The sequence below is a fragment of the Symphodus melops genome, assembly GCF_947650265.1.
Source record: "Symphodus melops genome assembly, chromosome: 10".
Classification (NCBI taxonomy): Eukaryota; Metazoa; Chordata; class Actinopteri; order Labriformes; family Labridae; genus Symphodus; species Symphodus melops.
In genome coordinates this window covers 27,558,610-27,574,039 of record NC_136700.1, presented here as the reverse complement: position 1 = coordinate 27,574,039, position 15,430 = coordinate 27,558,610, and the positions used below count along the sequence as shown (strand labels likewise).

Sequence of the window (15,430 nt, the reverse complement as noted above, 5' to 3'; positions counted from 1 at the left end):
TTTTATTTTCATTTTATTTTCAAAAAAAACAAAAAAAGACCAAAAAAAACAAAAATATATAGACCAAAAAAAACAAAAATATATAGATTTAACCTAACACTTACCTGTTAAAACATGAGGGGATATAGTGAGGACGCTGGCTGGACCGAGGTTCGCTACCGCCGTGGCCGGCTTGACCACCGCGGAGAGGTGCGAGCCTGGGCTTACAGCCGCAGCAGACGTCACTCTCCCCCGTACGGCCGCTCACGCTCTGGCCCGGGACAGAGGCCCTCCTACGCCTCTGTTACCCGTGGCAGGCGTGGCGAAGGCTTTCGCCAAACCTTTGACCAAGGCTACAGGCCTCAATTTTTGGAAACCCGGGCTCCTTACGGACCTAGAACAAACAACACAAATAAACACAAGCAGTTCACGAGAACACAGTACAACAACAAGTACGTGAACAGCAACAGAAATACATACAACAACAGAAACACGTACAACAACAGAAACATGTACAACAACAGGAACACGTACGACAACAGAAACACATACAACAACAGAAACACGTACAACAACAGGAACACGTACAACAACAGGAACACGTACAACAACACGAATAGGAACAAACAACAACAGCGTGGCGAGGAGGAACGGTCGGACGACCCCGACTTTGTTGGGAAGGTGCGTGTGATACACACCATCATCAAAACTGTCCACCACCTGAAAAACGTGTCGGCGGACGAACCTCCCTCTGCCATCGCCAAAATGGGACAGTCGCTGGCTGATAACATCAAGCCAGCGGCCCCCGCTCCTCACACGCAGGCACTGATAGAGGGGAACGCTAAGAATTGGGCCTTCACCACGGTCCTGATTCTTAGAGACCACTATCAGGGGGTCATGGAGCAGGAGGTGGGGAAACTCACCCACATGTCTGCACACCACTGGCGGAGGCCCTTTGAGGTGGCTTCATCCTGGGCACGCAGAAACCTGGGTCGCCGCCTGGAGGAGGACACATTAAAGCAGACAGAGGCTCTGTTAGTGGCTGGGGTCCCACAGACCACAGACACACACACACCCACACTCACAGCTCCAGTCACACAAACACCCTCACCTGCACCAACAGCGACTCAAACAGAGTGCGTGCCCCCCACCCTCATCATCCCCCCCGTCCCCCTCACCGTGACCCCTCCTCGGGACAACGTCATGGTCGTGAGGGCGGACATTGTCCCTCAGCGCCCGACTATGGTGACCTCCGTGGCCACCATGACGGAGCCTGCCCGGGGAGACTGGTCCCCGGTGATGGGAGAGGACACCCCCCTCCCCCCTGCTCCTCGGGAGACCTCACCTAAGGCCCAGAGGGCCACACGCACTCCAGCCAGGGTCGACAGACCACCAAACCCCTGTGTGTTCGAGGGCTTGGACGAAGACATCAGTCCGAGTCCTGCCCTCGTGCCACCTTCGGGCAGACTGAGGTCAGCTGTCCAGAAAAAGCTCAGTCTGGGGCCAAAAGCAGCGGCTCCTGTAGAGACAGAAAAACAAACACACACAGACAGCACTCCACAGACACCAACAATTAGAGAAACAGAGAAACAAACACACACAGACAGCACTCTACAGACACCGACATGCAGACCGAGCAGACACATGAACACACGAAACAAAATGAAGGACTGGAACCTCAGGGTGAGCAAGAAGTGGCTTATCATGGGGGACTCGAATGTCGCCAGAATCCCACCCTGCGACATCGAGGGGCTGCAGATCGACAGCTTCCCAGGGGCCACTTTCAGACACGCTGAGGCCATCCTCTCCAGGACCATCGTCTCCGCCACGGTGGAGAAGGTGATCCTGTCCTTCGGCCTGAACAACAGAGGCCAAAACATACAACAAACGACAGTGAAACAAATGCAGGCGGCAGTGAGGGCTGCCACCCACAAATTTCCTCAGGCGGAGATATGGGTGCCTCTAATTAATTATTCGGGGGCCCTGCCCGTCTCAGAGATGGATGCCCTCCTCCGCCTGAACGAATACATACAAAAAAATCAAAAGTACATCCCCAAACTCCCCAACAGCTCCTTTAAAACAGTGGAGGACAAAATTCACTGGACGAAGGACACTGCTGGTCTCATGCTGCAGCATTGGGGCCAGCACCTAAACTAGAAATCCCCAGAAGCCTGCACGCACAGGAGGGGACTAAAAATGTATTAGTTTTGGCCAAAAATTTCAAACCCACAACCCCACAATTGACCCTGCTTAACAGGGGCCTAAATTTTATTCCCACAAAGGGCAGCAATAAGAACCTCATAGAAAAAAGTAGATTTGACTTACAGCAATATCATAGACAATTAAAATTAGCTTCGCACTTTCAAAATAAACAACAAACAGAGCCCCCTAAATTCACCCCATCCTCCACATGGACTCCCCCTGCTGGCACACTACCGCCAGAGCTCACTGCCCTCATCACAGCTGATGTCACTCATTTTGATCAGCACTTCAGACTCAGCCACAATGAGCCAAACCTCAGCCCTGAGGAGGTGGCTGCTCTGGAGGAGCTGAAAAATAATAAAAATATTGTGATCAAGCCGGCTGATAAGGGCAGTGTGGTGGTCATTATGGACAGGGAACAGTACCTGTGGGAGGGGTATAGACAGCTTAACGATCCAAAATATTATTCCAAATTAGAGAAACCTATTTATCCGGACACAATTAAATTAATAGAAAAAATTATAGATAATCTGTACATTAAAAAATTCATAAATTTTAAACAAAAGACTTACCTTAGGGGCACACCTGAACCCAGGCCCAGGCTGTTCTATATGCTCCCTAAAATTCACAAGGATCCTGCGAAATGGAGTAGGCCGCACGAAATCCCTCCAGGCAGGCCTATTGTGTCGGACTGCAGCAGTGACACCTACAACACGGCAGAATACATTGATTTTTTCTTGAACCCCCTGTCCATCAAACACGACAGTTACATTAAAGACACATACCATTTCGTGGAACTTATCAGGAGCCTTCAAATCCCGCACAACGCCATGTTATTTACTATTGACATTGACAGCCTGTATACTAATATTGACACACAGGAGGGCATACAGGCTGTCAAAAATACATTTTATAAATTCAAAGACAAAAAGAGACCAGACAAAGAGCTAATTCAACTATTAGAAATTAATTTGACCAGAAACGATTTTGTTTTCAATTCGGACTATTTCCTCCAAATTAAGGGCACAGCCATGGGAAAGAAATTTGCCCCGGCGTACGCCAACATTTTCATGGCTGAGTGGGAGACGTCAGCCCTGGCCTCCTGCCAAAAGAAGCCCCTCCACTACCTCAGGTATTTGGATGATATCTGGGGTGTCTGGTCCCACTCAGAGGAGGACTTCAAAATATTCTTGCACACTCTGAACACTCATAACAGGTCGATCACACTCAAATCCACCACCAGCTACACCTCTGTGGACTTCCTGGACACCACCACCTACAAAGGAGTGGGGTTCAGGGAGACAGGCAGGCTGGATGTGAGGGTGTTCTTTAAAGAGACAGACACTCACGCTCTGCTCTTTAAAACCAGCCACCATCCCAAGCACACCTTTGCTGGGCTGGTGAAATCTCAGCTCCTGAGATTTCGCAGGATCTGTAGTGACAAAGGGGATTTTAAACAGGCCACGAGAGTGCTATTCTCGGCTCTGGCCACAAGAGGGTACTCTCGCTCCTTTTTAAGGAAGAGTTTTAAAACTTTTCAGGAGAAAAGGCCAATACAGACCTCTCCAATTCTCCCCTTTGTCACTACATTTTCCCCGTCAACTGTGAAGCTGGTTAGAGTAATTAGGAGTCATTTCACCTCCTTTATGGCAGACACACAGGGACTGCAGGAGAGGAGGATCATCGCAGCCTATCGAAAAAATAGGAATCTCCAATCCTACTTAGTGAAGGCTAAACTGCCATCTCTGTTGACCTCTGCACCCAGAGGTCACAGACAATTTTTCAAGCACCAGACATGGCTGCAAAATACAAAGACAAACACAATTTTTCGCTGCCAGCTGCGGGGAAGCCCTCTCACCAGGAATTGTGTTTACCTGATTACCTGTGCTACCTGTGGGGCAAAGTATGTTGGGGAGACAGGAAACACAATCCTGGTGAGGTTCACTCAGCATCGGCACAACATTTTGAGAAAGAAGGAGACTCAGAGGCTGGTGGTGGGACACTATGTCCTCCACGGATGGGACGCGGTCCGTGTCTCTGTCCTTGAGGCCGACCCTAGATGGAGCGTGGCTCAGAGGCAGAGGTCCGAACGCCTCTGGATCATGAGGCTGGGCACGCGACATCCCCACGGCCTCAATGAGAGGTAGGGCATGATCTCTCTGGGGAGCTGTGATGGCCAGCGCACTGGATCGGGTCCCCTATCCCTAACCCTAACCCCTAACCCTAACCTTAACCCTTCCCCTATCCCTAACCCTAACCCTTCCCCTAACCCTAACCCTTCCCCTAACCCTAACCCTAACCCTTCCCCTATCCCTAACCCTAACCCTAACCCCTAACCCTAACCCTAACCCTAACCCCTAACCCTAACCCTAACCCTAACCCGATCCCAAACCCCAACCCTAACCCTAACCCTAGCGTCCTCCAGAGGACGCTGCGCTTTTACCCAGACCTAACCCTAACCCTAACCCTAACCCTAACCCTAACCCTAACCCTACCCTAACCCTAACCCTAACCCTAACCCTAACCCTAACCCTAAAAATTGATTTTTTTTTAAAAAATTGATTTTTTCTGACCTAACCCTAACCCTAGGGTTAGCTAAAGAAGGAACGCTTCACGAATTTGCGTGTCATCCTTGCGCCTGCTGTGTAACAATTCTCTCTGTGCCGTGTTCTTCTTTCGTTCTATTTTCGTATGTCCCGCCTCACGCTGTCATTGGCCTGTTCTACTTTCAGGCTTCAGCCGGTGAAGCCGAGGGAAAAAATTCGCAATCTTTCATTGGACGGTTCTACTTTGCTCCTAGCTCCCTGATTGGCTGTCTGTGTCAAAGCCCGCCCTCTTTACCTCTGCAGCGTAAGTGAATGAGCTCCTCATTCAGTGTCTGGCTACAACGGAGAATCGAGCAACGGCTACTTATCAACAAACATACAACCAACGGAGAAAGAAGTGAGTATTACTATGTAATTTAGTCATTATTACCAGTTCTGCTCTTATTCTTTTATTTTCTGTGAAAAAACGAGGCTAAACCGAAGCTGTTTTAGCCGGAACGAGTTAGCTTAAATCAGCTCTGACCCGGCGCTTCTCTAAATAAGTTTATTAATAAGTTATTCAATTGACTTTTCTCCGTTTTTCTGTTATTATACTGATATATTTTTACGCTGCTTTTATCTTTATTGCTGTTAAATGTGTGTGTGGAGCAGCTAGCTTGGAACTTCATTCATTCAGTCCGTCCGACGTAGTTTCAAAACTCGGTAAAACTCCAAGTAATGATGAATGAAATCCTCCATACTTAATACAAAGATCAATACGGGAAAATAAAGAGCATTTTACTCTTTGTTAGCCGTGTTTTAAAGCCTTTATTCCTCTCGTTTTGTACCGTGAAATGTGCTCGACGTCAGTTACAGTGCGGGGCTGTTACACCGTGTTTGTTAAAGGGATATAAATGAAAACGTGTCTGATAAAGACTGTAGAATAAGCACATTATTTATTTGTATCTGTTCTTTAACAGGACGGGTTGTAATTTAGAGGAGAAAGTGTCTGTGTTTAGTATGGCTGTTTAGAGCAGGCTGCTTACTCATCAACGTGTCATATAAGTGATGATTCTGTCTGATAGATAGATAGATAGATAGATAGATAGATAGATAGATAGATAGATAGATAGATAGATAGATAGAGAGAAAGAGAGATAGATAGATAGGTAGATAGATACTTTATTGATCCCGATGGAAATTCAAGGCATCCAGTAGCAGTATACAGACAGACAGGACACAAGACATTAGTTACAATACACACCCGCTGTCCCCCCCCCCCCCCCCCTGTATACAATAATCCCCCAACCAAGATTTAGCAGCCCCTTCACTGTGCTTTCACCTGCTTTATGTGTGAATGAAAGCTCTAGTATAAAACACTATACAAACTAATGTTTATAACAAATAGCTGAAAAGAATGAAAGCAGATACAGCACAGTGAAGCATGACATGATTAAACATGTGTAATAATAGTGAGTGAGAGCAGACACAGGCCTCCTCCCTGCAGTAATAAGTTGTACTTGTCTCTACTCTGCAGAATGGACTTCAAGCCTGCCTTCAGGACCACGAGCCCTCTGTCCTCTGAGCTCCTTCTGAGGCCATCTCCTGAGGCGCTGCAGCTCGCCCAGCACGGGGGGGTCTTTCGGATCAAGTCGGCCGATGAGGTGAGTAGGGAGGCGGAGGCGCGTGTCCTGGACGCCACGTTGGTGGGCTTCGGGGCGTACGCCAGCCGGACCTTCCAGGCCCTCTTTGAGGATCCGTCCAGGGAGACGACGACGTGAGTGTTGCTGTCACGGGAGTGTTTGTGTGTTGATCGTCTGAGACAACGAACGCTGGTAACATGAACTAACGTGTGCCCTGTTTTATTTTCTGTGTGTAGCTACCTGCAGTGGGTGAGGACTCAGAGGGTCAAGGACGGCTCCCGGATGCACCGGCTGCAGTCGTACGTGCGGGGGAGAGACCAGGAGGTCGCGGCCGCACCTCCTCAGGATCCGCACGTGGTGCAGCAGCCGGCTCCATCGAGTAAGCACAGCTCAAGACTGGAGGCGCACCAGCTGCAGGTTAAATTTATAAGACCACAGCATGCATTCATTTCTTTTTCCTTTCTCACAGTCTCCGGGGAAATCCCTGAGCAGCTCCTCCTGGACGTTTGGGAGGAGGACGATGAGTGTGAGTATTTCATCCGTGCAACAAGTTTATGTGAACGTGTGAGTTATGACAGAGTGAGAACCACAGAGTCTGTGTTTGTAGCAGCAGCAGCAGCAGGAGGAGGAGGAGACGCAGCAGGAGCAGGAGGAGGAGGACCAGCAGCAGGACGAGGAGATGCAGCAGGAGCAGCAGCAGGAGGAGGAGATGCAGCAGGAGGAGATGCAGGAGGAGGAGACGCAGCAGGAGGAGATGCAGCAGGAGCAGCTGCACCTCCGGCTCTGAGTTTTGGAGCAACGGTTAGGAGATCTGATGAAGTTGATGAAGTTGTTCTTGTGAACATTGGGATCTTTACACTGACAGAATTCTGATCTATCCTGCAGCTGCTGCCAGCATCCTGGAGGAAGCTCCTCCCTCAGCAGGACCACGATTGGCTGGGCAGGGCACTGTTCACCAAGAACAGCAGAGGGGCGACAGTGCTCACCAGCCAGCTGCGTCTGTGGTGGAGCCCCCCAGAGGCCAGGCCCCTGTACACCCAGACGCCCTCGCCCAACGCCTTCTTCCTCAGCCGGTTCTTCCTGTGGGCCCCCTACAGGATGTGGGCATACAGGCTCGTGTGCCCCAACTGCACGCACAGGTTGACCGGCGCCGGGCTGTACAAGACGGTGAGGAGGGTGCTGGACATGAACAGCTGGTACTTCATGGGCACGGAGTACCTGGAATGCTGTGCATGTCCCAAGAAGTACGCGGCGTGGGCGAAGGACCTCGTGGACCAGCTGGACTTGGCTCACCAGAGACAGTTTCCAGCCATCCTGACCTACAAGTAAGCAGATACATCCTGAGTGTTTAACATGTCAGTGTTTAACATGTCTGTGTTTAACATGTCTGTGTTTAACATGTCTGTGTTTCTCTCAGTGTTTAACATGTCAGTGTTTAACATGTCTGTGTTTAACATGTCTGTGTTTCTCTCTGTGTTTAACATGTCTGTGTTTCTCCCCCTTCTGTCTCAGGCTGTCCTGCGACCGCATGGTCATCGGTCAGATGAAGCGGCGCACTGCTGGCAACAGTGCGTCGCGTCTCCGCGCCACACTGATTGAGCAGCACACCGAGCAGTGGATCACGCGGAGCATGCGGTACCTGTCCATTGTCAGCAAGCTGAGAGTCCCGGGTGCAGCGCCAGGGCGGGATGTGACTGTCCCGCCCATGCACCCGATCCCCACCCGAAACTGGCTGCTGTCCGTCTACGTCAGGGAGGCTCTCCCACGGCTAGAGGAGACGAAGGCCAGGATCACATCGGTGTTTGGGGACATCTTGAAGATGGACTCCACCAAGAAGGCAAGCGTGATGTTGTGATGAAAGACATGATGAAGGGAAAACGTGGACACGCACAGCGTAGAGTGACAGTTTGTGTGTGTCTGTGTTTCTCCCCGCAGATCACCAAGAAGCTGGCGGGGCAGGCCGCCGGGACCGCCGCCTGGGCCACCAACGTGGGCAACGAGCACGGGCAGGTGCTGATGTCCGTGCTCACTGACTCCGAGGGCGAGGGTCTGCTGCCCATGGCGGGCGGTCTCATGCGGCGCTACAGGGAGGCAGGACAGCGCCCTCCTCGCGTCCTCTACGTCGACCGGGACTGCTGCGCCGCCTTCGGGCAGTGCAAGGTGCGCAGCGAGCTCTGAGCGGGGGGAGGGGTCTGAAAAACATGTCTACCTTTGTAGAGTCGTTTGTGAACTGACAAACGCTCTGTGTCTCCTCCAGGTGTCGGCCATGTTCGCAGAATGGGACCAGCTGGTGGTGCGCCTGGACGTGTGGCACCTCATGCGACGCTTCGCCAGAGGTGTCACCACCGACAGCCACCACCTGTACGGGCTCTTCATGGCCAGGCTGAGCTTTGCCGTCTTTGAGTGGGACCGGGCCGACGTAGACCGCCTGCAGGGGGCCAGGCGGAGCGAGGAGGGGAGGGACACCCCGGTGAAGCTGACGGCCGACGAGATGGCCCGTCACTGCCGTCGCCGCACCCGAGCGCCGGATGAGATCGAGCGGCTGATCCGGGAGCTGCTCGATCACTTCTGGGAGCTGACGGACACCGTGGGCGTCCCTCTGATCGACCGGGAGAGGATGCAGGAGATCTGGAAGATCCAGCGCCGCCATCTCCGCTGCATCCAGGACCCTGTAGGGGTGGAGCTCTACACAAAGACGGGGCAGTTGACCAGAGGGGGGGTCATCCTGCCCGTCTTCCGTTGCGCGAGAGGCTCCACCTCGCTGGAGTCGTTTCACCTCCACCTGTGCCAGTTCATCCCTGGTGAGTGTGTCTCTGTGTGTGTGTGTGTGTGTTTCTGTGTGTGTGTGTCTCTGTGTGTGTGTGTGTGTGTGTGTGTGTGTGTGTGTGTGTGTGTGTGTGTGTGTGTGTGTGTGTGTGTGTGTGTGTGTGTGTGTGTGTGTACGTACATGTATGCAGGAGTGAGTGAGTGAGGGGGTGGTTCGCACTCTAACTAGCTGGAGCTGTTTTTTCCTTCTCCACACTCTGTTCAGGTGAACTCATCGGTGTGGAGTACCTGTACTCCCAGACGGGGACCCCCCTGCAGGATCCTGGCCAGGACCCTGATAAGCCCGACGGCACCGAGGACCTGGAGGAGGAGGAGGAGGGGGAGCAGGAGCAGCAGGACGAGGGGTTCCAGGAGGATGCGGGGGACCTGAGGTTTGCGGACGACCTCAACATGCTCCTGTGGCAGCCTCAGCCTGCCCCCGCTGGCGCCCCCGTCGAGGCCCCCGCTGGCGCCCCCGTCGAGGCCCAGATGGAGGAGGTGCAGGAGGAGCAGGTAACTTGACTCAACGTGTTGTGAACTCCTCCAGTAAAAGCCTGTCTCTGTTACCATTCTTTCTAACACTCGTCTTTGTCTGCCGCAGGATGTCATCGGCCCCGATGGCCACGGCGGGTACCAGCACGCCGTCCGTCTGGCCCATGCCCTGGTGGGGCTGCGTCTCCAGGCCTGGGTGACGCAGCGGCAGGTGGCGGAGGTGGTCGCCCTGTGGGGCATGTTGTCCGACAGGGACAAGGCACCTGTCTCCTTCCCGCCTCACCACCAGGACCGCTTGGTATCGGGGAGGTTCCAGGCGGGACACAAAAAGCTCAAGGCCATCGTGGGCCTGGACAGCAGCGTTCGGTACGCGTCCGTGTTTGGACTCGCCTCTCCGTCTGATCTTCTGGTGTCTGGATCGTTTGTTTGAGTTACTCAGTCTCTCTCTCTCTCTGCAGCTCCTTCCTGGGCCAGGGCTCCGGTGCGGCACTGTCTCCGAAGGTGAGCAGGATAGTGGAGGCCATCTTTTTGGAGCTGTGCCGCATCCACTACGAGGGACGCACCATCGCTGGGACCCGGGTGAACCGCTGGCAAGCTGTCTTGAGGGACTACAGCATGATCAGAGACAACGTCTACGGTCATCGGGCCCTCCTGGCAGCCGCCCCCCTCCAGCTGTACGAGGTCAACAGGCGGACAGTCATGCAGTGGTGAGACTCGTGTGTTTCCGTCTGTCGTGTAGGGTTGATGACAGGTCGATTGTGGACAGAAGATGCTGACCACAAGCTTCTTATGTGAATGTTTTTTACCTCTTCAGGCACAACGAGAGGAGCAAGGCCTTCACCACGGAGCAGCTGTCTGCGGCCGTGCCAGGGCCCAGCGCCCAGCAGACGACAGAGGAGCAGCTGGAGCCTGCTCGTGCTCTGCTGCCTCAGCCTGTGCGGCCTGACCGGCCCCTCACCTTCGATCTGCCTGAAGATGCGTCCGGTCAGGCCGCCACGCGCCGTGGGGCCCTGGCGCCTGAGCTGCACGGCCTCCTCCCACCCGCCACTGCGTCCGCTGACGGAGCCTCGTCATCCGGGATCCCCCAGGCCTCCACCTCCACGGATGCTCCGACCTCGTCCTCCTCTTTGCCCCGTACCACCGCCTGGCAGAGGAAGGTCAGGGAGGAGCAGCAGCGCCTGGCAGAAGAAGTGGGTGCTCTCTACAAGACGCACAAACGCTTCACCCACTTCAACTGCAAGCGCTGCGGCCTGCCTATGAACAAGGAGCATGGACACACTCGCTACAGGGGAAAGCTCTTCTGCTCTAAGACCGGGGGACGCTCTGTGGAGGCCTGGTTGGAAGAGCAGAGGAGCCAGCAAACTCCCAGGGTCAGTGACTATTCTCTGTGCTCATCATATCAATCTTTTGTCATTGATTCAAGAGATTCTGACACAATTTCTACTTCTGTTTTTCTTCAGCCCCAGCCAGCCAGCCAGCAGCAGCAGGAAGAGCAGCAGCAGCAGCAGCAGCCGTCTTCTCCTCACTCTCTCACGAAGAGGAAGAGGAAGTGAGTGAGTGAGGGGGGGGGGGAATATTGTCTATTGTATTTGTATATATGTGTATATATATGTTGTATTTATGTAAATAAGTTCAACCTTTCTGTAGCTGAGTGAAACTAAATAATGTACATAAAGTTAAGGTTTTTGTATTGTATATATCATTTTTAAATTTTAAATCTGACTGAACAAAGTTTGATTGCACTTTAAATCTGACTGAACAGTTTGATTGCACTTTAAATCTGACAGAACAGTTTGATTGCACTTTAAATCTGACTGAACAGTTTGATTGCACTTTAAATGTGACTGAACAGTTTGATTGCACTTTAAATCTGACAGAACAGTTTGATTGCACTTTAAATCTGACTGAACAGTTTGATTGCACTTTAAATGTGACTGAACAGTTTGATTGCACTTTAAATCTGACTGAACAGTTTGATTGCACTTTAAATCTGACTGAACAGTTTGATTGCACTTTAAATGTGACTGAACAGTTTGATTGCACTTTAAATCTGACTGAACAGTTTGATTGCACTTTAAAGAAATGTGAGTAAAGTGTTGAATTATATGGAGGGATTTAAACTCTAATTTGGCCTTTTCTTCAATAAATGTTGATGAGTTGATTGTAAATGTCTCGGTGTCCTTTTGGTCGTTTCACTGACAGTGACTCTCCTGCATGTTGCTGCCTCACACTCTGATCACAGAGCAGCCTAACCCTCCACATGGGCACTGACACATTTACCACCTGTCAGATCACATGACCACAGCAGAAACACAGATCAGGATGATCTTTGATGTAAGTACAAGTACTTGACGACACTACAGGGAGAAACCATACTACTGGCCACCGTGGGAAAACACAATAAGATTAGAACAAGTCTCATCACTGACATGTCAAATCAAAAGCTTTTTGATCCACTTTCATGTCCTTGACATCTGACAGGCTTCAAAGGGGATCTTTGAGAGGATGCTCCCCCACCCCCCACCCCTGACCCCCCACCCCCAGGAAGAAGCCTTGAAAGCTTGAAGGTGTTGCTCTCTTCATTTGCATCCATCTAAAGGGTGGGTGATCAGGCCCCATTGTTTACGGCTGATTCCTGTCTAGGTGCTTGAAGGGAGGGCAAACAACCATCACCAAAGCCTGGAGCTGAAAGTCAGCTTTCACAGTGGGTGTCCACGTCTGGCTTCTTTTCTGGCCTGCAGTCATTTAAACTGCAGTCACTCTCTATTCTTCATCATTGACTCGTCATTCTCTGTCAAGTAAGTGCCTGATGTGCTGTGTGTATTGACTATGTTCTTCACTGCGCTGTCTGTATCTGAATATTGACTCTGCTGTTTCCTCAATTCTTCTTTCCAGGATGAACCACGAGAAAACACTGAGGAAGACGAAGCACGTTGTGCGTGAGGAGCAGCTCACAGGTGTGTAAGAAAAAAACTGGAAATGTTCAGACAGTTTTTGAAAAGCTTTACTGCTGTCTTTACATGTGTACTGAATTTCAATGTCATGTTTTACTCTCTAGACTCTGAATTAAGCTTTTCCGAGTTGTCCGGGACCTCCTGGTCTGGAGAGAGCTCTGCCTCCAGCAGCGAGGAGACCTGTCCACCTGCAACTCCTGCCAGCAGGAGGAAGAAAAAGGAGACCACCGCTGCCTCCACCTCCGCTCCATCAACCTCCGCTCCATCCACCTCCTCCGCTCCATCAACCTCCACATCTGGTCGGGGCCCCACCAGATGCACTTTGTACAGGAGGAGGAAGAGGGAGGAGAGGGACCGGGAGGTCTTGTCCGAAGCCCCCCCTGAAACACCTGCGAGCATGGAGTGCTCCACGTGCGGGGAAATCCGGCACAAAGACACAGGTCATGTTTTCTGTGTGGGTGAATTTTTCTGCCCCATGGAGCAGGGACCAGGTGGGATGGGGATGGTGGAGTGGTTGGGGGTGAAGGCCTGCCTGTTGACAGTGGCCAGGACGTCACTGTGGCGCCTACTAAAGAACGTGAAAGACCCACGGGACAAGAAGAAGAAGGGGGGGGGCAAACCCAGAAAGCCCTCCAAGGTCAGGGTGTGCAGTCTGTGCGGCCATCCGGACAGAAAAGACTTTGGCCACAGCCAGCAATTTCTTTTTGATAAAAAGGAACATTTCTGTAGCCTGTACGAGGGGATCACAGTCGAGATGTGGCTGGCCAGCAGGAGAAGGATGGCCGGGGGGGGGGAGCAGGAGGAGGAGGAGGAGGAGGAAGAGGAGGAGGAGGAGGAGGAGGAAGAGGAGGAGAAGAAAAAATAGCTGTTGTTGAGTAGTAGTAGTACTAGCAATAGCTGTATTGTAAATATTGTGTGTGTTTTGTGTGAACAATAAACCCTTTTTTTTACACCTTGATTGACTGCTCTTTTGATTCTTTCACTTGCTCAGCTGTAGGAGAAAAACACACACACACACACACACACACACACACATCTCAGCCAAAGACACACTTTGCTAGCCTCCCTTTAAAAGTGCATTCACGGGGACCCCATGTTCATCCGTACTCAGCCTTCTGTCCATGTTATTGATGCTGGTGTGTGTGCATGTGTGTATATGTGTGTAGGTCTGCGTGTGTGTGTGTGTTGGAGAGTGGGGTGGCTTGTGAGTATGAGTGTGATACTGTTTGTATGCGTGGGGGTTAGGGTGGGAATGATTTTAATGTGATTTCAATGTGATCTAACATGTAAAGCACTTTGTGCTACTTTTAAAGTATGAAAAGCGCTTTATAAATAAAGATTGATTTGATTTGATGTGTTGGGGCTCGGTCCTCGCGCGCGGGCGGCCCGGGTTCGCGTCCGGCCTGTGGCCCATTTCCCGCATGTCTCTCCCGACTCTCTCTCCCTGATTTCCGACTCTACCCACTGTCCTCCCTCTATAATAAAGGCATAAAAGCCAAAAACAAATCTTTAAAAACAAAGAAAGTGCATTCACAGCGGGGCTGACGTGCGGGCTCCGTCCGCGTGGCTAATTTGCATGGAAGGGGCGGAGACGCAGGACGGAGCCTCCGGGCGCCGGACGGAACGACACGCTGCCGCGAGGGCTCATGGGATTGCTTCGTTCCGTTTACCGGGAGGCGAGCCCCGCGCGGGCGTCCCCGCGCGCCGATCGGGAAACGCCGCGGTAGGTCGTCTCCAAAATTTTTGGAGGGCCGGACCCGGCCGGAAAAAGCGGACAAAACGCCCGCGGGGGACACCTCGAAGAACCGTACCCAAATTTTGCGCAGGGGCCATGCTAATCTTCTCTGTATCGTTCCAATTTTAATATATGTGTTAGAGAACTAACACAATATTACCAGAAACCTTGCCTCCATATAAAGGCCTCTGTTCTATCAACGCTCACACTCATGGTGTGGTTCCTAAAAATACCTAAACTACTTATTATCAATACAGGAAATCTCTACAGAGATGTGTGGGTGCTGTACTTGTGTAGTTTTGGACCTGAATTGACCCAGTTTGACCCACTGGGCTGGTTCTTTTGGACATCATCAGAGTTACATGGGCATGGTGGGAGATTTATTCAGATTAGGGCTACGTCAGACGACGGGGATTGGATGGCTTTGGAACAAAGGGCTGAATAGGCCCCTCCTCTGGCAGGACGCATTCTTCCATGACACACTCTGGCGCCTCAGGGGTCGGTGGGGGTTGGTAGAGAGACACTGTGGGGGATCGAGGAGTGTGTGTTGAGAGAGAGAGAGATCGTTGGTAGAAAGACACTGTGGGAGATTGAGGAGCGTGCGTTGAGAGAGAGAGAGATCGTTGGTAGAAAGACACTGTGGGAGATTGAGGAGCGTGTGTTGAGAGAGAGAGAGAGATCGTTGGTATAGAGACGCTGTGGGAGATTGAGGAGTTTGTGTGGAGAGAGAGAGAGAGAGAGAGAGAGAGAGAGAGAAAGAGAGATCGTTGGTAGAGAGACGCTGTTGGAGATTGAGGAGTTTGTGTGGAGAGAGAGAGCGTGCAACAGGAAACAGAGAACCAGTTTTGTCTGGTTTGACTTACGTCATTCTTTATAGCCAGAGTTGAGAAGCACTTTTGTAGATTAGCACGGCCCCGCTGGTTACAGCATATTAAAATTGGAATGATGCAGAGACCTTTCGCATGGCCTGTTTGGCATATGTTAAAATTGGAACGATACAGAGAAGAATAGCACGGCCCCACTGGTTGGCATATTAAATGTTAAAATTGGAACGATACAGAGAAGAATAGCACGGCCCCACTGGTTGGCATATTA

The 15,430-nt window shown here is 51.5% G+C and overlaps 2 protein-coding genes and 1 long non-coding RNA gene across 3 annotated transcripts in view; all 3 read left to right on the top strand.

The window, feature by feature from the left end:
* chrd (chordin) overlaps nucleotides 1-15,430 on the top strand; it is a gene marked incomplete at its 3' end in the record, with an annotated part of 106,145 nt that overhangs the window by 40,475 nt on the left and 50,240 nt on the right. The window lies entirely within an intron of this gene.
* LOC306829928 (uncharacterized protein) lies at nucleotides 6,462-11,199 on the top strand (the record flags this gene model as incomplete). Its single annotated transcript, XM_079353146.1, has 10 exons — nucleotides 6,462-6,875; nucleotides 7,235-7,674; nucleotides 7,862-8,186; nucleotides 8,285-8,509; nucleotides 8,607-9,150; nucleotides 9,381-9,667; nucleotides 9,756-10,012; nucleotides 10,105-10,353; nucleotides 10,461-11,016; nucleotides 11,107-11,199. The coding sequence occupies exons 1-10, from the start codon at nucleotides 6,789-6,791 to the stop codon at nucleotides 11,197-11,199; spliced, it is 3,063 nt and encodes a 1,020-aa protein (XP_079209272.1). The 5' UTR covers nucleotides 6,462-6,788.
* On the top strand, nucleotides 12,341-12,780 carry LOC306830849. Its single transcript, XR_013780022.1, has 3 exons — nucleotides 12,341-12,444; nucleotides 12,542-12,603; nucleotides 12,705-12,780. It is a non-coding gene; the product is annotated as an uncharacterized lncRNA (long non-coding RNA).